Source organism: Leucoraja erinacea, chromosome 22, assembly GCF_028641065.1.
Source record: "Leucoraja erinacea ecotype New England chromosome 22, Leri_hhj_1, whole genome shotgun sequence".
Lineage (NCBI taxonomy): Eukaryota > Metazoa > Chordata > Chondrichthyes > Rajiformes > Rajidae > Leucoraja > Leucoraja erinaceus.
In genome coordinates, this window is record NC_073398.1 from 17,450,802 (window position 1) to 17,468,470 (window position 17,669).

General features: G+C 41.1%; 1 protein-coding gene across 7 annotated transcripts in view; it reads left to right on the forward strand.

The window, feature by feature from the left end:
• The window catches only part of tafa5a (TAFA chemokine like family member 5a), a 599,853-nt gene that overhangs the window by 324,709 nt on the left and 257,475 nt on the right, over positions 1-17,669 (forward strand). For all 7 annotated transcript variants that reach the window (XM_055653039.1, XM_055653043.1, XM_055653037.1 and 4 more), the window contains exon 2: positions 4,764-4,913. In XM_055653039.1, the coding sequence (XP_055509014.1) occupies positions 4,764-4,913 (150 nt within the window). The remainder of the gene's footprint in view (positions 1-4,763; positions 4,914-17,669) is intronic.

Genomic DNA, 17,669 nt, shown 5'->3' on the forward strand with positions numbered 1-17,669 from the left:
AATGAGTGTTTTTCCCTTTGTGGTATTGAGCTCAATCTCTAAACAAATTATAATGGGCAAGTTAAATTCTTGGTGTACTTTGTACATAGTTGCATTAATACACTTGAATTAATCACATAATTACTGGGTTAGTGTAAAAGTTCTGAATTTTATGAAGTGTTAACTTGATTCTACGTGTTTAAATCAATTAATACAAGCCTGCAATTTAGGGTGAGAATAATAATAACGAATCTATGGGCTCTTACCTTCGCAACAGAGAAAATTGGCAGTGATTTCTGGAGTACTCCTGTGCACAGTTAAAACTACTGTCACTGATTATTTGCTCATCAACTAGTTATTCTGTTACAATCTTTCCAGTGCAATCAGCAAAAATTACTCGTCCACGCAGTTATTCACAAAGCATTTTTACTTTCTTGCAAACAAAATCTCGAAACTTGGTGGCACGGTAGAGCACAACCAGAGACCCAGGTTCGATCCTGACTACGGGTGCTGTCCGTACAGAGTTTGTACGTTCTCCCCGTGACCACGTGGGTGTTCCCTGGAAGCTCCAGTTTCCTCCCACACTTGAAAAGATTTATTGGTTTGTAGGTTAATTGGCTATGGTAAAGATTGTAAATTGTCCCTAGTGTGCAGGATAGTGCTAGTGTACGGGGATCGCTGGTTGGCGTGGACTCGGTGGGTCGAAGGGCCTGTTTCCGCGCTGTATCTCTAAACTAAAAAAAACTAAAACTAAACTCAAGAATTTGTTTTTATGAATTTGACACCTTCTTAACCATAATTATTGCATATTCATGTCTCTGAATACCCTAATAATTTTGAGTGTGGATTATTATTACCTCAGCTTAATACATCAAATTTCTATACTTTCTCACTAGTTGCAATTGGACAAGGTTGAAACTTAAATATCACCAAGTTTATTTGTGGTAGGAACTGAAATATTACAAACTTGGCAATAATTCTGTTTCTACCTTAAAGTTTAAATAAAAACATTTATTTAAATCTCTATTGTGTCAGCAGATGAGTCCAGTTTTAACTCAACATCATTGTGGGCCGAAGGGCCCATTCCTGTGCTGTACTGCTCTGTACTATGTCCTATGTAAAACATTCCTTTAATTCTCCTGGGTGCTTCAAAACTCAAGGTTGCGATGCGGAATTTGCTCTCCTCCCTCTTGCATATGTTTTCACCCGGAGGGTGGTTGAAATCTGGAACATACTGTCTGACCAATGATGGAAAAGAGGCTCTTAACAGTTTAACAGGGCTTCCAATTCTCACACATTGAGCGTGAGAATCACGCATTTTGCCAAATTCTCACGTTCTCATGCTGATCACAAATTTCTCACGCTCGGTCATGCGAAATTCTGTGATCAATGAAAACGTCAAAACTCATATCAACTGCATGGGCCGTGTGTGTTGGCAAGCCGGGGCTGAGGGAGGGATGGAACCAGAAGCAGCGGCGAGGGCCGATGCAGACGGGGAGCCGGGGCTGGCGAATGTTTGCCGGGCTGGCGAGTCGCTCACTGCAGCTCCGGCCATGGAGCAGCCTCACTGCAAGAGTCCCAGCCCATTGGAGGTGTCGGCAGCATTGCGCCGCTGCTGTGAGAGTCTCAGTGCTGAATTCGCCCAGGTGACCGGCATGGATCAGGCTGCAGCTCGGTGCATCCTGGAGGACAACCAGTGGCCGCTGGAAGTAGGTACCAAGCACTGGGTAGAAGATAGTGGCCTTCAAATGGGGGTGGTTGGAGAAAGCATCCTGCTTGCCTGCTAGATTTTCAGTTACTGTAACTGTAGGAAAAATGTTCCCGATGTTGGGGGAGTTCAGAACCAGGGGTCACTGTTTAATAATAAAGGGTAGGCCAGTTAGGACTGAGATGAGGAGAAACTTTCTTCACGCAGAGAGTTGTGAATGTGGAATTCTCTGCCACAGAAGGCAGTGGAGGCCAATTCACTGGATGTTTTCAAGAGAGAGTTACATTTAGCTCTTGGGCCATGCTTGGGATATGGGGAAAAAACAGGAAAGAGGTACTGATTTTAGAGTAACAGCCTTGATCATATTGAATGGCAGTGCTGGCTCGAAGGGCTGAATGGCCTATCCCTGCAACTATTTTCTATGTTTCTATGCTTGAGTACATGGCAATAAAACTCAACCACTTGATTTGAAGCATTCATGCATGGTGGAGGTATAATGTAGTCATAGAGTGATACACTGTGAAAACAGGCCCCTCAGCGCAACTTGCCCATACCCACCAACATGTCCCAGCTACACTACCTGCTTTTGGTACATATCCCTCCAAAACTGTCCTATCCATGTATCAGTCTAACTATTTCTTAAATGTTGGGATAGGCTCTGCCTCAACTACCTCATCTGGCAGCTTGTTCCATACACCCACCACCCTTTGAGTGGAAAAAGTTACCCCTTAAAAAAGGTTACATCTTAAAAATACTTCAAACAAAAACAATTGAAATCATACTTCTACAATGCACTAAAACATGATTTTAATATATCAAATTCTTTTAAATCCCTACAGTGGGAGGGGAGACACCATCCTCCCACACCCTCCCCCCACTTGGTTGCTCTACTCCCTCACGGGTACCCCAAGGCCAGTGATCAGTGATCGCTCAGCCTCCCCACTTTCAAAAACTCTCCGTGACCCCTGGTTCAGACAGAGAACACTGCCAGATGTGAGCGGGGAACTGAGGCCAGTTGTCCGTGATGTGTGGATCCCAATGCTCAGCGCTTCGTGTTTCGGAGTTGGCTAATGTGATTGATTATCCTGATTTGTAATTAGTTGACAAAACCTTAATTTATTAATCTGGAATATCCAGGGGGATGGGATAAGTGTAATATTAAAATAACATGCAAGGTGTCAGGCTGTCTGTCACAACATACAACCTCGATAACCCATTATTTCCTTCAGTTAAATATTCGGAAGGTAGTACTATTGTCATTTGCCACTCAACTATTATGTTTGATTACCTCACTGACTATTTCTAACCCCCTCCCAAATTCCTTGGACAGGTTGAATAGAAATGTCCCCAATCTCGTTGTTTTATTTAATTGAACACGTAGATGAGCATCCCCAAGGTGTGTAATCAGATGGAAACTGATTCAGGTGCGATGTTTAAGAACTTGTTCAAAGAAGGTACATATTTTAAAGGAGTGACAGAGATACTTGCAGGGGAATGTGTGAGGAGGTTACTATTTGTATTTAGTTTTAGCTTGAACCAGGACATCTGAAGATTCAAAGTTTAATATAGTGCTGATACTGACTCCAACCAACCACGTAATGAATATCACCCATTCCGGAGGCTTTATTTTTCTGATGCCATTTAAACTTCACTTAGATTTCATCACTTCAGTGTAAAAGTAATTGGGAATGGGGAGCATTAGAAGAAAAATCTGCACTCGGTACATATTAACTGTAATATAATAATGTATGCATGTTGGTAGGTGCAATCATAACAAATATTTTTTTATCATTGTTGTGTTATGAATACCACAGAAAATATTATGTACTCTCAAGATCACATTTAATAGAATAATATTGCTTAAATATATAGTTATTGGACTTTGCATTTCGGTAAAGTCCCAGCTGAGAGGCAGACAGCAAAATGCTGAAAATATTGGGGGTGAAAATGACTTCAGGACAGTTTGTTAGGAAAATGAAGGAAATGGTAACAGAATACCTATACAGCTGAATGAGTATAATTTTATAGATGAGAAATTGTGTTCAACCAATTGATGACTTCTTTGACAAAGTAACTAGCATGTTAGATAACAAGGAAGCCAATGGATGTAGCACATTTTGTTATACAAAATTTGGTCTGTGACGTGCCCCATAGACGATTACTGCATTAGATAAGCACCTGTGGACTTGAACGTAATAGGTTAAGTCCAGGGGGTCAGATATGGGGCTTTATGTGTGGGCCAGATATATTGTCAGTGCAGAGGGGCTAGGAGCAAGGCCAAGTATGCATCCAGAGTCAAGGTCTGGAATCATGCGCAGAGATTTGGTCATGAGATTACATCTGCATGTGGTTCACTTTTAGGTTCTGTACTCAAGCCGTCACTGTGGGTCTCCTCTGAATCACTTACTGCCACATACCATCACAATTGCTACCCTAACTCTCAGTACCCATTCAAGACCCTAAATATTTTCAACGACTGACCATGCCACAAACCCCTCAGCATTTGACCGTAACCTACAGTCCCCTTCAGGTGGCAAACACAACACAATGCTGGTTTTGCCTTACATGGCAATTAAAAGATTTCCAGGCCAACGCTTTATCTATTTGAGCTGGGTGTTCGCATGATTAAAACTGGCTTTTCCCCCAGTCTACATATTTGGCAGTGGCAGAGAACCATTGCCATTGGGAGTGGGGCAAGCTCGATTGAGTGGGAGAGGGCTGGTGCGAAGGTGGTGTGAAGGTTGAGGAGGGAAAGAGAGAGAATCCAGTGATATAGAGTCATAGTCTTACAGGGTGGAAACGGGTCCTTTGGTCCAACTTGCCCACACCAGCCAACATGTCCCATCTACACTAGGAGATAATATGGATTATCATATTGAATGGTAGAGCAGGCTTGAAGAGGCCACTCCTGCTCCTAATTATTTTATTTCCATGATTTATCTGTATGCAGCTCATCGTTTAACCATATTTCAAGCAACCTGCTTTGTTTTGTTTGTGGGCAGAATGTGGATTTCTTGCTTGTTGCTTTGTTGGAGCTCACACATTAATACCAGGTGCTTGTGTTTTTTTTTCTCAGGTCAGCTTGCTGCAGGTACTTGTGAGATAGTCACTCTGGACAAAGATAGCAGTCAACCGCGAAGGACTATAGCCAGACAAACTGCTAGGTGTGCATGTAAAAAGGGGCAGATTGCCGGCACAACGAGAGCAAAACCAGCCTGTGTGGATGGTAAGAAAATAATTGAAGTTTATATATTTTTATTGTTGCTTCCTTGGTCTGTTTAAAGAACAAACCAAAGTTTACATAATTACATCACATAACAGACCCATTTTCGCTCGGATGCGAATCTTGTCTATTGCACCTGAAACTTAAGAGGAATTGGCATTTGTTTGTGTGAGAAAGAGAAAATATGGACTGAACAAGTTGTCATTTGTGGGGCTTGAGATGAGTTGGTGAACCCATCAATCATTGCTTTGCAGAAGAAATGCCAAGAGCAAATAGAAAACCCAATCTTCGCCCACAGTTAAAGCCACCACTTCAGATTCTAGTTTGTCATAGATCAAAAGCCATAGTCTATACTGTCTTCATGATTGGTTAATGGAAGTTATGTAAAGCATTTTCTTGACATTGTAAGAAAATATTGGTGGGAAGATATTCCATTACATTTTATTATTATTGGCAGAATAATTGAGACATGATTTAAAAATGGAAAATGTATTCTAAATCATCACCCCTTCTTGTATTATTTATCTCAACCATACACTCTGTACTGGTCAAACAATCGATTGACCAGAAAATAATCATTTTTTTACTTTTTCCATTCAAAACCTTTTTCCAATTTTGAGTTGCGACAACCTCCAGCATCAAGTTCTGGTCCCACTGATCTACCAACAAGGGATGGGTGGTGGGTGGTAACTAGATGCAAAAGAGAACTATTAAATTCCCTTAAAGGTAAATCATTCAGTCCAATGACAATGGATTAAACTTTCCGGTGGGAAATCAAGTGATGAAACTTAAAAGTGCCTGTTTACTTCTAGTGTTCAAGTGTTAATTTCTACCTCCACTTAAGGCAACAAACTGAATTTAGGTGATTGATTGCATTTAGGCTACAGGCTGCTATTTATAAATGGATGGCATTGGGTGGTTGTCTGTTGGTTGGCACTTACTGGGTTTGCTCGGTTGTGATCTGCTGATCTCTGGATGGCATCAGTGCATTGACAATGGGTGGTTATGTTTGGGCTGGCACCCAGTGATGCATGCATGAATTCCTGTTGGTAGCTGGTGTTTTGTAGTTGGCGGTTTTTGTTGGTCAGCTACTTTATGGTCATTGGTGGTTGCTGCTGCTGAATAGTTATATGGCTTGGCTTGTGTATTAATGTGAGGAAAAAAAATCACTTGGTCATTGAGGTACTTAGTTTATATGTTGAAATAAAATGCATTGTAACTAGGGGCATAATACAGTGAAATGCAATATGAAAAATTTGTACCTGCATGTTTAAATAATACAAAATGCTCGAGGTTATATAGTGCCAAAAATGTAAAAATATTCTGGCATATCAGGTCCAAAAGTTCCCCACAAAAAAAATCTCCTGAATTATCAAAATTACAGTAATATGCACTTTGAAAATTGGCTTGATATTACCAGTTATGTATTCAACACGAACATGAATTTTGTAAGTATCATAATTACTGAATTAAGCTTTGATGTAAAATGGTTGAATCTGTAATGTTTTATAACGACATTTCAAAGAATTGCATTGAAGAGTATGATGACTAGCCCAAGCCTTTCATTAATTTTCTAAATATTTCATGCAGCTTTAATGCCCAGAATAACTTTTTATATTTTCTTCTACAGAATTGTTGCTTCCCTTTGTTCCTTCAGAGTTTAACATGCATTTAATTCTTCAAAGCTATAACCTTAAGTTTGCTTCATTGTAATGTTGTGCTCCATTTAGCAAGACTTATTTCTGTTGGTTTTTAAAGAGACAGCATGGCTTCAAAGCAGTTGTTATTGCAAGCTGTTTTTCCTTATGAATTTGCTGTTGGATAATTTTAGATATACTTTGGAGTCTAGCAAATAGAATAAGCAGTCATCTGTAGGGCTGTAATCAGGGGAGTCCAGTGGAGCGCTTAAAATATTGAACACAAGTTTTGGTTGTCGCACGGGCTTGCTGGTCACTTCTATAAAGTGGACAATCTATAACACACTCTTTGGTTATGAAGCTATTAAAACAAATTATAGGCTTTCTGTCTTACATAATTTACATTAACTCTCGAGGTTACTGGTTCATAAAAGCCGGACATCTCTGCCGCCTTTTTCAAGATAATTATATAGCAGAGTCCGAGTGCCCATCAAAAGGAAGATAAATCAACTATTTATTATATTGTACGTGTGACATTTGAAATTCCTTCAGTAGCAGAGCATTGTCTTAAAATGTCTCAGTCTGTTGAGGGAGCACATTCAACATTCTACCTTTAGTTGCTGCCAGTTTCTGCATTTCTGATCTATAGTTCCAAAAGGCCTCTTATTAATTCTTCTAATCAACGGTGGATGTTGGCAAATATTTCCATGGGGAAAGACCCCACCCCTGAACCATCTCAGGTACTGTGCATGGCGTCAGCTGGCTGCTGAGCATGATGGGCCTTGTAGTTACGCTCCATTCTGATACAGATCTGCCAATTTTCCAGGAGACATCACTGGGTTTGGCAGAAAGCCTGGCTGAATTTATCAACCCTGTAATTTGCTTTAGTTTGGTTTAGAGATACATCGCGGAAACAAGCTATTTGGCCCACAAGGTCCGCGACGACCAGTGATACCCGCAAACTTACACTATTCTACACACTAGGAACAATTTACATTTATACCAAGCCAATTAACATACAAACCTGTACATCTTTAGAGTGTGGGAGGAAACCAGAGCACCCAGAGAAAACCCACGCAGTCACGGGGAGAACATACAAACTCCGTGCACACAGCACTCGTAGTCAGCATTGAACCCAGGTCTCTAGCACTGCTGTGCCACCAGGCCACCCTAATATTGAAACCAATTGCAGCATCAGTGTTGATGTGTTAGCTATTTCTGTGCAGATCATGGATAACATAGGATAGATATTGATCTGCCAAGCACCAGATGCCTTTAGGGGTGCTTCAGCTTTCAAAGCTACCTTATTCAAATGAATGTTGACATCTTCCACTGAGTAGCGTATCTACCTGGCAACACACTGTTAATTTAATATAGTGATTATAGCATTCGGGTGATGGATAAGTTCATAAATTCTAGGAGCAAAATTAAGCCATTCGGCCCATCATGTCTACTCCACCATTCAATCAAAGCTGATCTAACTTTCCCTTCAACCCCATTCTCCTAGTTTCACTCCATAACCCCTGACACCCGTACTATTCAAGAATCTGTCAATTTCCACCTTAAAAATATTCATTGACTTGGCCTCCACAGCTGTCAGTGGCCATGAATTCCTCAGATTCACCACCCTCTGAAAAAAATAATTCCTGCTCATCTCCTTTCTAAAGGATCGTCCTTTTATTCTGAGACTATGGACAGCTAACAATATAATCAGCATTTTATTGCACTACCTTTTAAAGGCAAAAGGATTAAGTGACTTTAATTCTAAATGGCCAGCTGAACAGGTTTTATTTGAACCTGCTGTTAATTGCCCAGGATCTTGTTTTTATTTCAGATTTCTATCACTTTGGGCTCTTCGGTAGTTCCGAACAGTATTCTTTTTGGTTGCTTACATTTCGATCAAATTCCAATCCTTTTGCATGGAGTGCAATAATCGTCTATATGAAAAACCCCTCTCAGTCTGAAGAAGGGTCTCGACCCGAAACATCGCCCATTTCTTCTCTGACTCTCCAACCTTCGATTTAAACCAGCATCTGCAGTTCTTTCTTACACAGAGATGAAAAACCTGTTGGGCAGTGGATGTGCTTCTTCAACAACAGAGCAGCCTCCTGCTGCAACAGTTATAGCGGGGCTGATATCCCTATCATGTGCTTGAGTCTATTCAGCTCATTCATCAGCCTCCCTGTTACAGGCAACATTGGAAGCAAAGCCTCAAGTGCTAGCTAGCTGATTGCCCTGTGATTTCTCCTTCAAGAATAAAAGCTGACAGTCCAGAGATTTAATGGTGCGACTAACAGCTGACCAGGAATTAATTTCTTGACCTTTTTTACTATCAGCTTTATTGGATTCTTTTGTAATCATGAAAAAGCACGGATAACTAATGTGTTATAATTTGTTAAAAGGGACATATTTTAGCTCATGATCTGAGAATCAAACAAGGTGCCCAATAAAGGGACAACTTCCAGAATTTCTATTTTAGCACATCGGTGTCACGTCCAGGTCAAGCTGCAAGAATTTATCCTCTGCCAATTGAATTCTTTTTGTTGGGCCAATTTTTCTTTTATGTACAGGATTGACTATTACTAAACATCAGTAATTGATGGCCTCTCAAAATGCAGCAAGTTCAGGTTGAGCAGCAAAAAGCAGCCAATTGTGGACGGTTCTATTTTTCATTCTGACATATCTTTGTTGCACATTGAGCAATACCGCCTCAGTTACACAAGGCTGGTTACACTGGCTGCACATAATGATGGTACTTTTGTTACCAGAGAGAAGTTGGATGTCCATCATGTGTGACCTCCGGCACTTGGCAGTGGAGACATGAAATTAACTAGCCTCTCAGTTCCATGCACTCAGCATGTGGGGAAATTGGGGTTGAGGTGTGAAGTGAGGTTATGTTCACACCTACAACAGTTATTTCAGAGAAAATTGCTGAGATGTGGAATAAATTCTAAGGAACAGTGAAACTCAAGAATGGAGCCATTATGGTAATGGCTGTTTGGAGAGTCAACAGGCAAAACCCAATAGGATCTCACTTGTTCTAGCACAATATTTGTGTTGAGTTTGCCATTACGGGTAACACTACGAGAAATATTTTTTGTGTGTTCTTTATAGAAACCGTCATATTAATTCCATTGAAATAGAAACATTAGCAGGCAGATTATATAAAATAGGCTGTCTTCTTCACCAGTTCACCATCCAAGTGCTGAAGTTGGAAAGGGAACAATAACGCAAATATTGCCATCTTTTAAGGTCTTAATATTGTCACCATTATAACCATATAATAACCATATAACAATTACAGCACGGAAACAGGCCATCTCGACCCTTCTAGTCCGTGCCGAACACATATTCTCCCCTAGTCCCATATACTTGCGCTCAGACCATAACCTTCCATTCCCTTCCCGTCCATATAACTATCCAATTTATTTTTAAATGATAAAAACGAACCTGCCTCCACCACCTTCACTGGAAGCTCATTCCACACAGCCACCACTCTCTGAGTAAAGAAGTTCCCCCTCATGTTACCCCTAAACTTCAGTCCCTTAATTCTCAAGTCATGTCCCCTTGTTTGAATCTTCCCTACTCTCAGTGGGAAAAGCTTTTCCACGTCAACTCTGTCTATCCCTCTCATCATTTTAAAAAACCTCTATCAAGTCCCCCCTTAACCTTCTGCGCTCCAAAGAATAAAGCCCTAACTGGTTCAACCTTTCTCTGTAACTTAGTTGCTGAAACCCAGGCAACATTCTAGTAAATCTCTTCTGTACTCTCTCTATTACACTCACCACACGCAGGTCGCTCCTCCCTCACCAACGGCTCCTGTCTGTTGAGACAAGCCCTGCAATGGGTTTTTACCTCTGTCATAGTCTTCCCTCTAACGGCTCCTGGGCCTCTGTCATAGTCTTATATTATCCTGGGACCATTATCATAGTCTTATATTATCATTGGACGTAGTTCAGAGAAGTTTCACTTGGTTGATTCAAGGTATGGACGGAATGATCAATTAAGAAAAATTTGAGCATGTTGAGTTTACGCTGATTGAAGTTAAGAAAAACATGATGTGATCTTATTGAAACATAAAATATTCTAAGGAGGTTAGAGAGGGTAAATGTTGGAAGAATGTTTCCCTCACTGGAGAGTCTATGACCAGAAGGTGCAGTCTCAGAAGAAGAGGGTGCCCATTTGAGACTGATTAGTTTACTTTGGTTCAGAGATACAGTGCAGAAAAGGGCTTTTCGGCCCTCCAAGTCCGCACTGACCAGTGATCCCTGCACATTAACACTATCCTGCACACACTAGGGACAATTTACATTTATACCAAGCCAATTAACCTGCAAACCTGAGTTTGGGAGGAAACCGAAGATCTCAGAGAAAACCCACGCGGTCATGGGGAGAACGTGAAACTCCGTACAGACAGCACCTGTAGTCAGGATCAACTCCGGGTCTCTGGCATTGCAAGCACTGTAAGGCAGCAACTGTATTATTATGGTAAGTTGGAGAAATCCCAATAGCTGGTCCACTGGGGAGGCACAGTGGTACACCTGGTAAAGATGCTGCCCCAGAACTCAGGTGACTCAGGTTCGATCCTGACCTTGGGTGCTGTCTGTCTGGAGTTTACATGTACTACCTGTGACCATGTGGGTTTCATCCGGATGCTTTTGTTTTCTCACACATCCCAAAGACGTGCGGATTTGTAATTATTTAATCTCTGTAAATTGCTACTAGTGTGTAAGGAGTGGATGTGTAAGTGGGACAGCATAGAACTGTTGCGAACAGGTGGGTGATTTCCGACGTGGAGTCAGTGGACTGTAAGGCCTGTTTCCATGCTGTATCTTATAAAGTCGTAAGTAATAGTAGAATTATGCCATTCGTCCCATTGTCTACTCCACCATTCAATCATGGCTGATCTATCTCTCCCTCCTAATCCCATTCTCCTGCCTTCTCTCCATAATCTCTAACACCTGTACTAATCAAATTTCTATCAATTAATCAAAGGTCATTCCATTCACCTCCAAAGATACGAGTTGGGAGATTTAAACTTTTGATTTGAGTTTCGCCATCTCTTGCTGCACTTGCAAGAGATTCTACCACATTTAGTTCTACTACCTGCAACACTGTGATGACCATTGGATCTGCTATTGGAATTTCTCCTACTTGAAGTGACAATTTGGACTCAAATTCTCCATGTTTTTATTAGCGCACATTATGGATCATGGGAATCAGGTATTTGTTTTGATAATATAAATTGAACTGCGCACTGATTGTGATATAACAAGGAACCTCAGATGCTGGCTTATACCAAAGATAGACAAAAAGTGCTTGAGTAACTCAGTGGGTCAGGCAGCATCTCTGGAGCAAATGGAAAGGTGACATTTTGGATCCATTTTCTCAGAGATGCTGCCTGACCTGCTGAGTTATTCCAGCATTTAATGTCTATCACTGATCAGGATAGTTTTAAAAGCAATGATATTAAGGATAAATATAACACTCTATTTCCAATTTACTTGCTGGAGTTACTTAGCCATGTACAGATTATAGCATCATGAGACCATAGGACATAGGGACCCTGTCAGCTCTGTCATGTGCAATATTGTTTTCCTTTTTACTGTTTGTATATGAGTGATAGTTGGTCTTTCCCCATTGATAGATGCAGAAGGAACTATTGCCCAATTACAACCTGTACGCCTATTACAAGGAAGTCACAGTAACTAATCTAAGTTCAAGCTAGAAGACATAATCATTCACTACTTTTTGAACATGTGGTTTACTCCAGCATTGTGTGGGAGACCTGTACCAACTTAGTCTACTGCAGTTGGTGAATGGTTTTCATTGACACAGGTCATGTAAGCCTCGTGTGTTTTAGATAAGTGATTTTTTTTCCATTGATTGTGCATGATTTATGGACTAAGTGCTCTGCTCTGAAAGGACCCTGCTGTGTAACATCATGATCAGACCTCTTAAAGTGACCTCGCACAAAAACACTGGAGGGCAGTGCTCAACTCGGCCATTGGCAGGTTTCACTAAATCACTTGGGATGAGCTGCTTGGAAGAGTGATAAACGAAACAATTGAATGGATGCCTTGTCACTCCATTGATGACAGGGATATCCTGCTGCCAGAGTTCTATCATGCTGCCAGAGTTCTACCCTGCAACCCACCCATACAAAATAACAATGGATGGCTTCATCTCCATGGTTGCTGCCTATGTGACTCCATCAACACTTTCTGTGATTAACCCACAAATAAGATACAAATAATCCCCTTAGATTTTGTATGTTAGGGGTTATGGGGAGAAGGCTTTGGTTGATAGGGAACAATAGATCAGCCATGATTGAATGGCGGAGTCGACTTGAAGGGCCCGAAAGGCTAATTCTGCTCCTATTTATGATGGACTGCTCCTTCTGCCTGCTTTTCAATGCATGACCCATAATTTTGTTGTGGTGTGTATGTGGGTCAGTGTTGCATCAGTGATATGTGATATTCACACCTTTCACATTCCAGTGTTTTAATATGCATGTAGTGATCTATGTTACACTGAAATCCAAACTGGTAGCATTTAATCACATCACAGGTCAAATTGTTTTGAAATTAACATCTCAATTTTTAGACCACAATGCTGACAACAACCAATTACGTCTACTTGATAGCCCAAGCCAATAATATGAATGTTATGAACAAAACCAGCAAATATATACTTTAATACTATTATGTTGGAGGTTGTCAGTAAATCAGAAGAAACCATTAAGGTAATTAATTTACTTGTGGTGAGTGATTTTGCTAAGTTTTAATCAATAAGATTTGTGAGAGAAATCCTCATATCTTCAATTTCCTGACATTTAATTCATTTAACATTTAATTAATTTACACAGTTTAAAAAGTATGCCAGTCCATGTTTGCCTGGACTAAATATGTCAATTACTTGTTGAACGTATTCCAGCATACATTAACATTCTATAATTAGTGGCGTTTCGGGAGATGCTGTCTGTCCTGCTGACTTACTCCAGCTTTTTGTGTCTTTGGTTATCTTTGCATCTTCGGTTTAAACAAGCATCTGCAATTCCTTCCGAAACATTATATAATATGTTTTCCACAGGACTGATTGTGAAAAGGATTCATGGGATTGCAAGATGGCTGGAAAGTGAGAGTGAGATTAATTACCCTATTTAAATTGTTGATGTGAAACGGAATGCCTATTAACAAAGATCTGTATACTTTTGACATAAACCATAAAAACATGTTATGGTCATCTGGTGCCATGGTCTTCCAAATGAACAAATGGAATGCACTGATAACTTTAGGTTCTTGGAATATTTTTTAATTGGTGTTAATTCTGACGATAAACTTTTGCACAAAAAAGAGATTGAAAGCTAAAATGAGAGAATAGGGGACAAATAGAAACAAAGTGAAAGGGAAAATAATTTATAACATTTAGAGCAATTATATTGAATAAAAAATGAAGAAAAGGAACAGCGTGAATCTGATAGCTCCTCTGTGGAATTCAGCAGGAATGGGATTACTGAGAATACAGGAGGGTGCACATAGGATGGAGCATGAAGGAGCCTGCAGCAAGTCAGGAGATATTCACAATGAGGACCACTTATTGACAGGTAACATTTGCACCAGACATTGATCATCTGCAACAAGTAGGAAACCAGCTTTGCTTGAGATTTATGATTTATCTGTCTTTGATAAGGTTCCTTGCGAGCGGCTTCTAAACAAGATAAGAGCCTATGGTGTTAGAGGCAAGTCACTGGCCTGGGTAGAAGATTGGCTGGCTGGCAGAAGGCAAAGAGTGGGAATAAAGGGGGACTTTTCTGGTTGGCTGCTGGTGACTGGTGGTTGGTGCTGGGGCCGCTGCTCTTCACGTTATATATTAATGGAATGGATGATGGAAGTGATGTTTTGTAGCCAAGATTATGGATGATACAAAGATAGGTGAAAGGGAAAGTAGTGTTGAGGAAGCAGGGAGGCTGCAGAATGACTTAGATAGGTTGGGCAAAGATGGGGCAAATGGAATACAGCATAGGAAAGTGTACAGTCGTGCACTTTGGGAGAAGGGATGAAGGCTTAGACTTCTTTCTAAATGGGAAGAGGATTCAGAAATCCAAGGTGCTAAGTGTGCTGGTGCAGGATTCCCAAAAGGTTAACTTGCAGGTTTAGTCGATAGTAAGGAAGGAAAATGCAATTCATTTTGAAGGGGCTAATATATAAAAGCAAGGATGTAATGCAGAACCTTTACAGTGCGCTGGTCAGGCCACATTTGAAATATTGTGAGCAATTTTGGGCCCTGTTTCTGAGGGAGGATGTGCTGGTTTTAGAGAGGGCCCAGAGGAGGTTTACGGGGATGATTAGGTTACCGTCTCTTGGCTTGTACTCACTGGTGTTTATAAGGATGATAGAGGAACTCATTGAAAAATACAGGATAATGAAAGGATTGGGATTAGATAGAGTGGAAAGGATGTTTCCAGTAATGGGAGAGTCTAGAACCAGCGGGCACAACCTCAGGATAAAAGGATGTACCTTTAGAAAGTAGATGAGGAGGGACATCTATAGCACAAGAGAGGTGAATCTGTGAGATTTATTGCCGCAAACGGCCATGGAGGCCAAGACATGGGGTATTTTTAACGCAGAGATTAATAGGGTCTTGATTAGGAAGGGGATCAAGGTTATGGGGAGAAGACAGGCGAATGGGGTTGGGAGGAAAAAATATATCAGCCATATCATTCTACCTCTAGACCATGATAAGTGTCAGAAAATTAGTGTCTTAATCAGTGCGCATTTCTCTGCTCGATATGTCTTTACATTGCTGTCCAACTACCCCATTCTGACAGCAAAGTGGCATTAAATGAGAACATTGACAATTGCTTTTTTTAATTAGAGGCTCAATCCTAATGATGAATTTCCAAATTATTGGCCTGCATTTTGCTGGAAAACATTGTTAGTTGGACAGGTTGGCATTTCTCAATGTAAATATCTTTATGATTCAGAACTCCTGCATGAATGCAGTGTTAGAGTTGGTGCATCTAATATGGACTGTGAATCATTGACAGGATTAATAGATGCATTACTTTGGCTTTCAAAGTTTGTGAGAAATGCATGATGTAATTTTAGGCAGATTACTCGATGGGAATATGAACAGAATGCAGAGATCATGAGCACAACCACAGCATGGATCAAAATCAAATCTTAGAGTTGTTTTTAGTAATTTATTGCTGGCAAGACAGATATTTGGTACACATCTCTAATTGGCGGTGAACTGCTTCTTGGAATCATTCAATTCAATTCAATTCAACTTTAATGTCATTGCACAAATACGAGTATGGGTACAACGAAATGCAGTTTAGCGTCAGTCCGTAGTATAGTGCAATATAGAAATAAAAATAAAAATACAGAATAATCAAACAATAATCGAACAATGTGGACGGAGAGACTGGAGAAGTCTATCGGCGGGACTCCGAGTTCAGCAATGTGATGGTATTATTGTAGAAGCTGTTCCTCATCCTACTGGTACGAGACCTGAGGCTCCTGTACTGCCTCCCTGATGGGAGGAGGGCAAACAGTCCATGGTTGGGGTGGGAGGGGTCTTTAATGATCTTCCCGGCCCGTCTCAGACACCGTTTTCGGTGGAGGGCATCCATGGCAGGGAGCGGGGCACCGATGTTGTACTGCGCGGTTTTCACCACCCGTTGTAGTACCTTCCTGTCCGCTACGGTGCAACATAGTCATAGAAAAGGGAACAGGCCCCTCAGCCCAGTTGACCACGCCGACTAAGATGTTCTGTCTACGCTAGTCCCACCTGCATTCTTTTGGCCCATATCCCTCTAAACCTTTTCTATTCATGTTCCTGTCCAAATGTCTTTTATAATGGGGTAGGGTATTGACATGGAGTGAGAACTGGTTGGCAGACAGGAAGCAAAGAGTAGGAATTAACGGGTCCTTTTCAGAGTGTTAGAGTGGCCAGTGACTAGTGGGGTGCCATAAGGCTCGGAACCTAGTTGTTTATAATATATATTAACGATTTAGATGAGGGAATTAAATGTAACATCTCTAAGTTTGGGGTTGACACATAGCTGGGTGGCAGTGTGAACTGCGAGGAAGATGCTATGAGGCTGCAGGGTGACTTGGCTAGGTTTGGGTGAGTGAGCAGAAGCATGGCTGATGCAGTACAATGTGGATAAATGTGAGGTTAAGTGCTTTGGTGGCAAGAACAGGAAGGCAGATTATTATTTGAATGGTGACAGATCCGGAGAAGGCATGGTGCAATGAGACCTGGGTGTGCTTGTGCATCAGTTACTGAAAGTAGGCATGCAGGTACAGCAGGCAGTGAAGAAAGCTATATGTTGGCCTTCACTGCGAGAGGATTTGAGTTTAGGAGCAAGGAGGTCCTACTGCAGTTGTACCTCCTTGAGACTGCACCTGGAGTATTGTGTGCAATTTTGGTCACCTAATTTGAGGAAGGACATTATTGCTATTGAGGGAGTGCAGCGTAGGTTCACCAGGCTAATTCCCCAGATGGCGGGACTGACATATGATGAAAGAATGGGTCGATTAGGCTTGTATTTGCTGGAATTTAGGATGAGAGGGTATCTTATAGAAACATACAACATTCTTAGAGGATTGAACAGGGTAGATATATAAATAAGCTCTTCTAAGCTTCCCCCTAGTCTAGCTCAGTCAAAAAAGCACTGAGTCAAGCACTGGAACAACTAACTTTATTTTTGAATTGCATGACAAGTTCCCCTATACAATACCTAAACCACCGTGGGTTCGATCCTTGTATCTGCCTAGCCAAGTCCTTCAGCCTCGTGCAAGCAGAAACACTCCAAAAGGTCACGCAGTCTCAAGAGCTCATCCAGAAGATCGGCAAAGGACCTCATGGGGGCGGTCTTTTATAGGTCCCCAAACCTTGAGGGGACGAACTACGTAGGGATGGTCTCTTTACAATCCAATCAAACATATTAATTACATCAGTACATGATAGACAGTTCCCCAGACCAATAACAGTCTCCCATACATTGTTTCAGGAGAAGTTTCTGAAAGAAGCTAACTTAGCTTGAATAATGCAACATTTACCCTGGAATCCAAACAAACCTGCCAAGGCTTAACATTTTTAGCCAATCAAC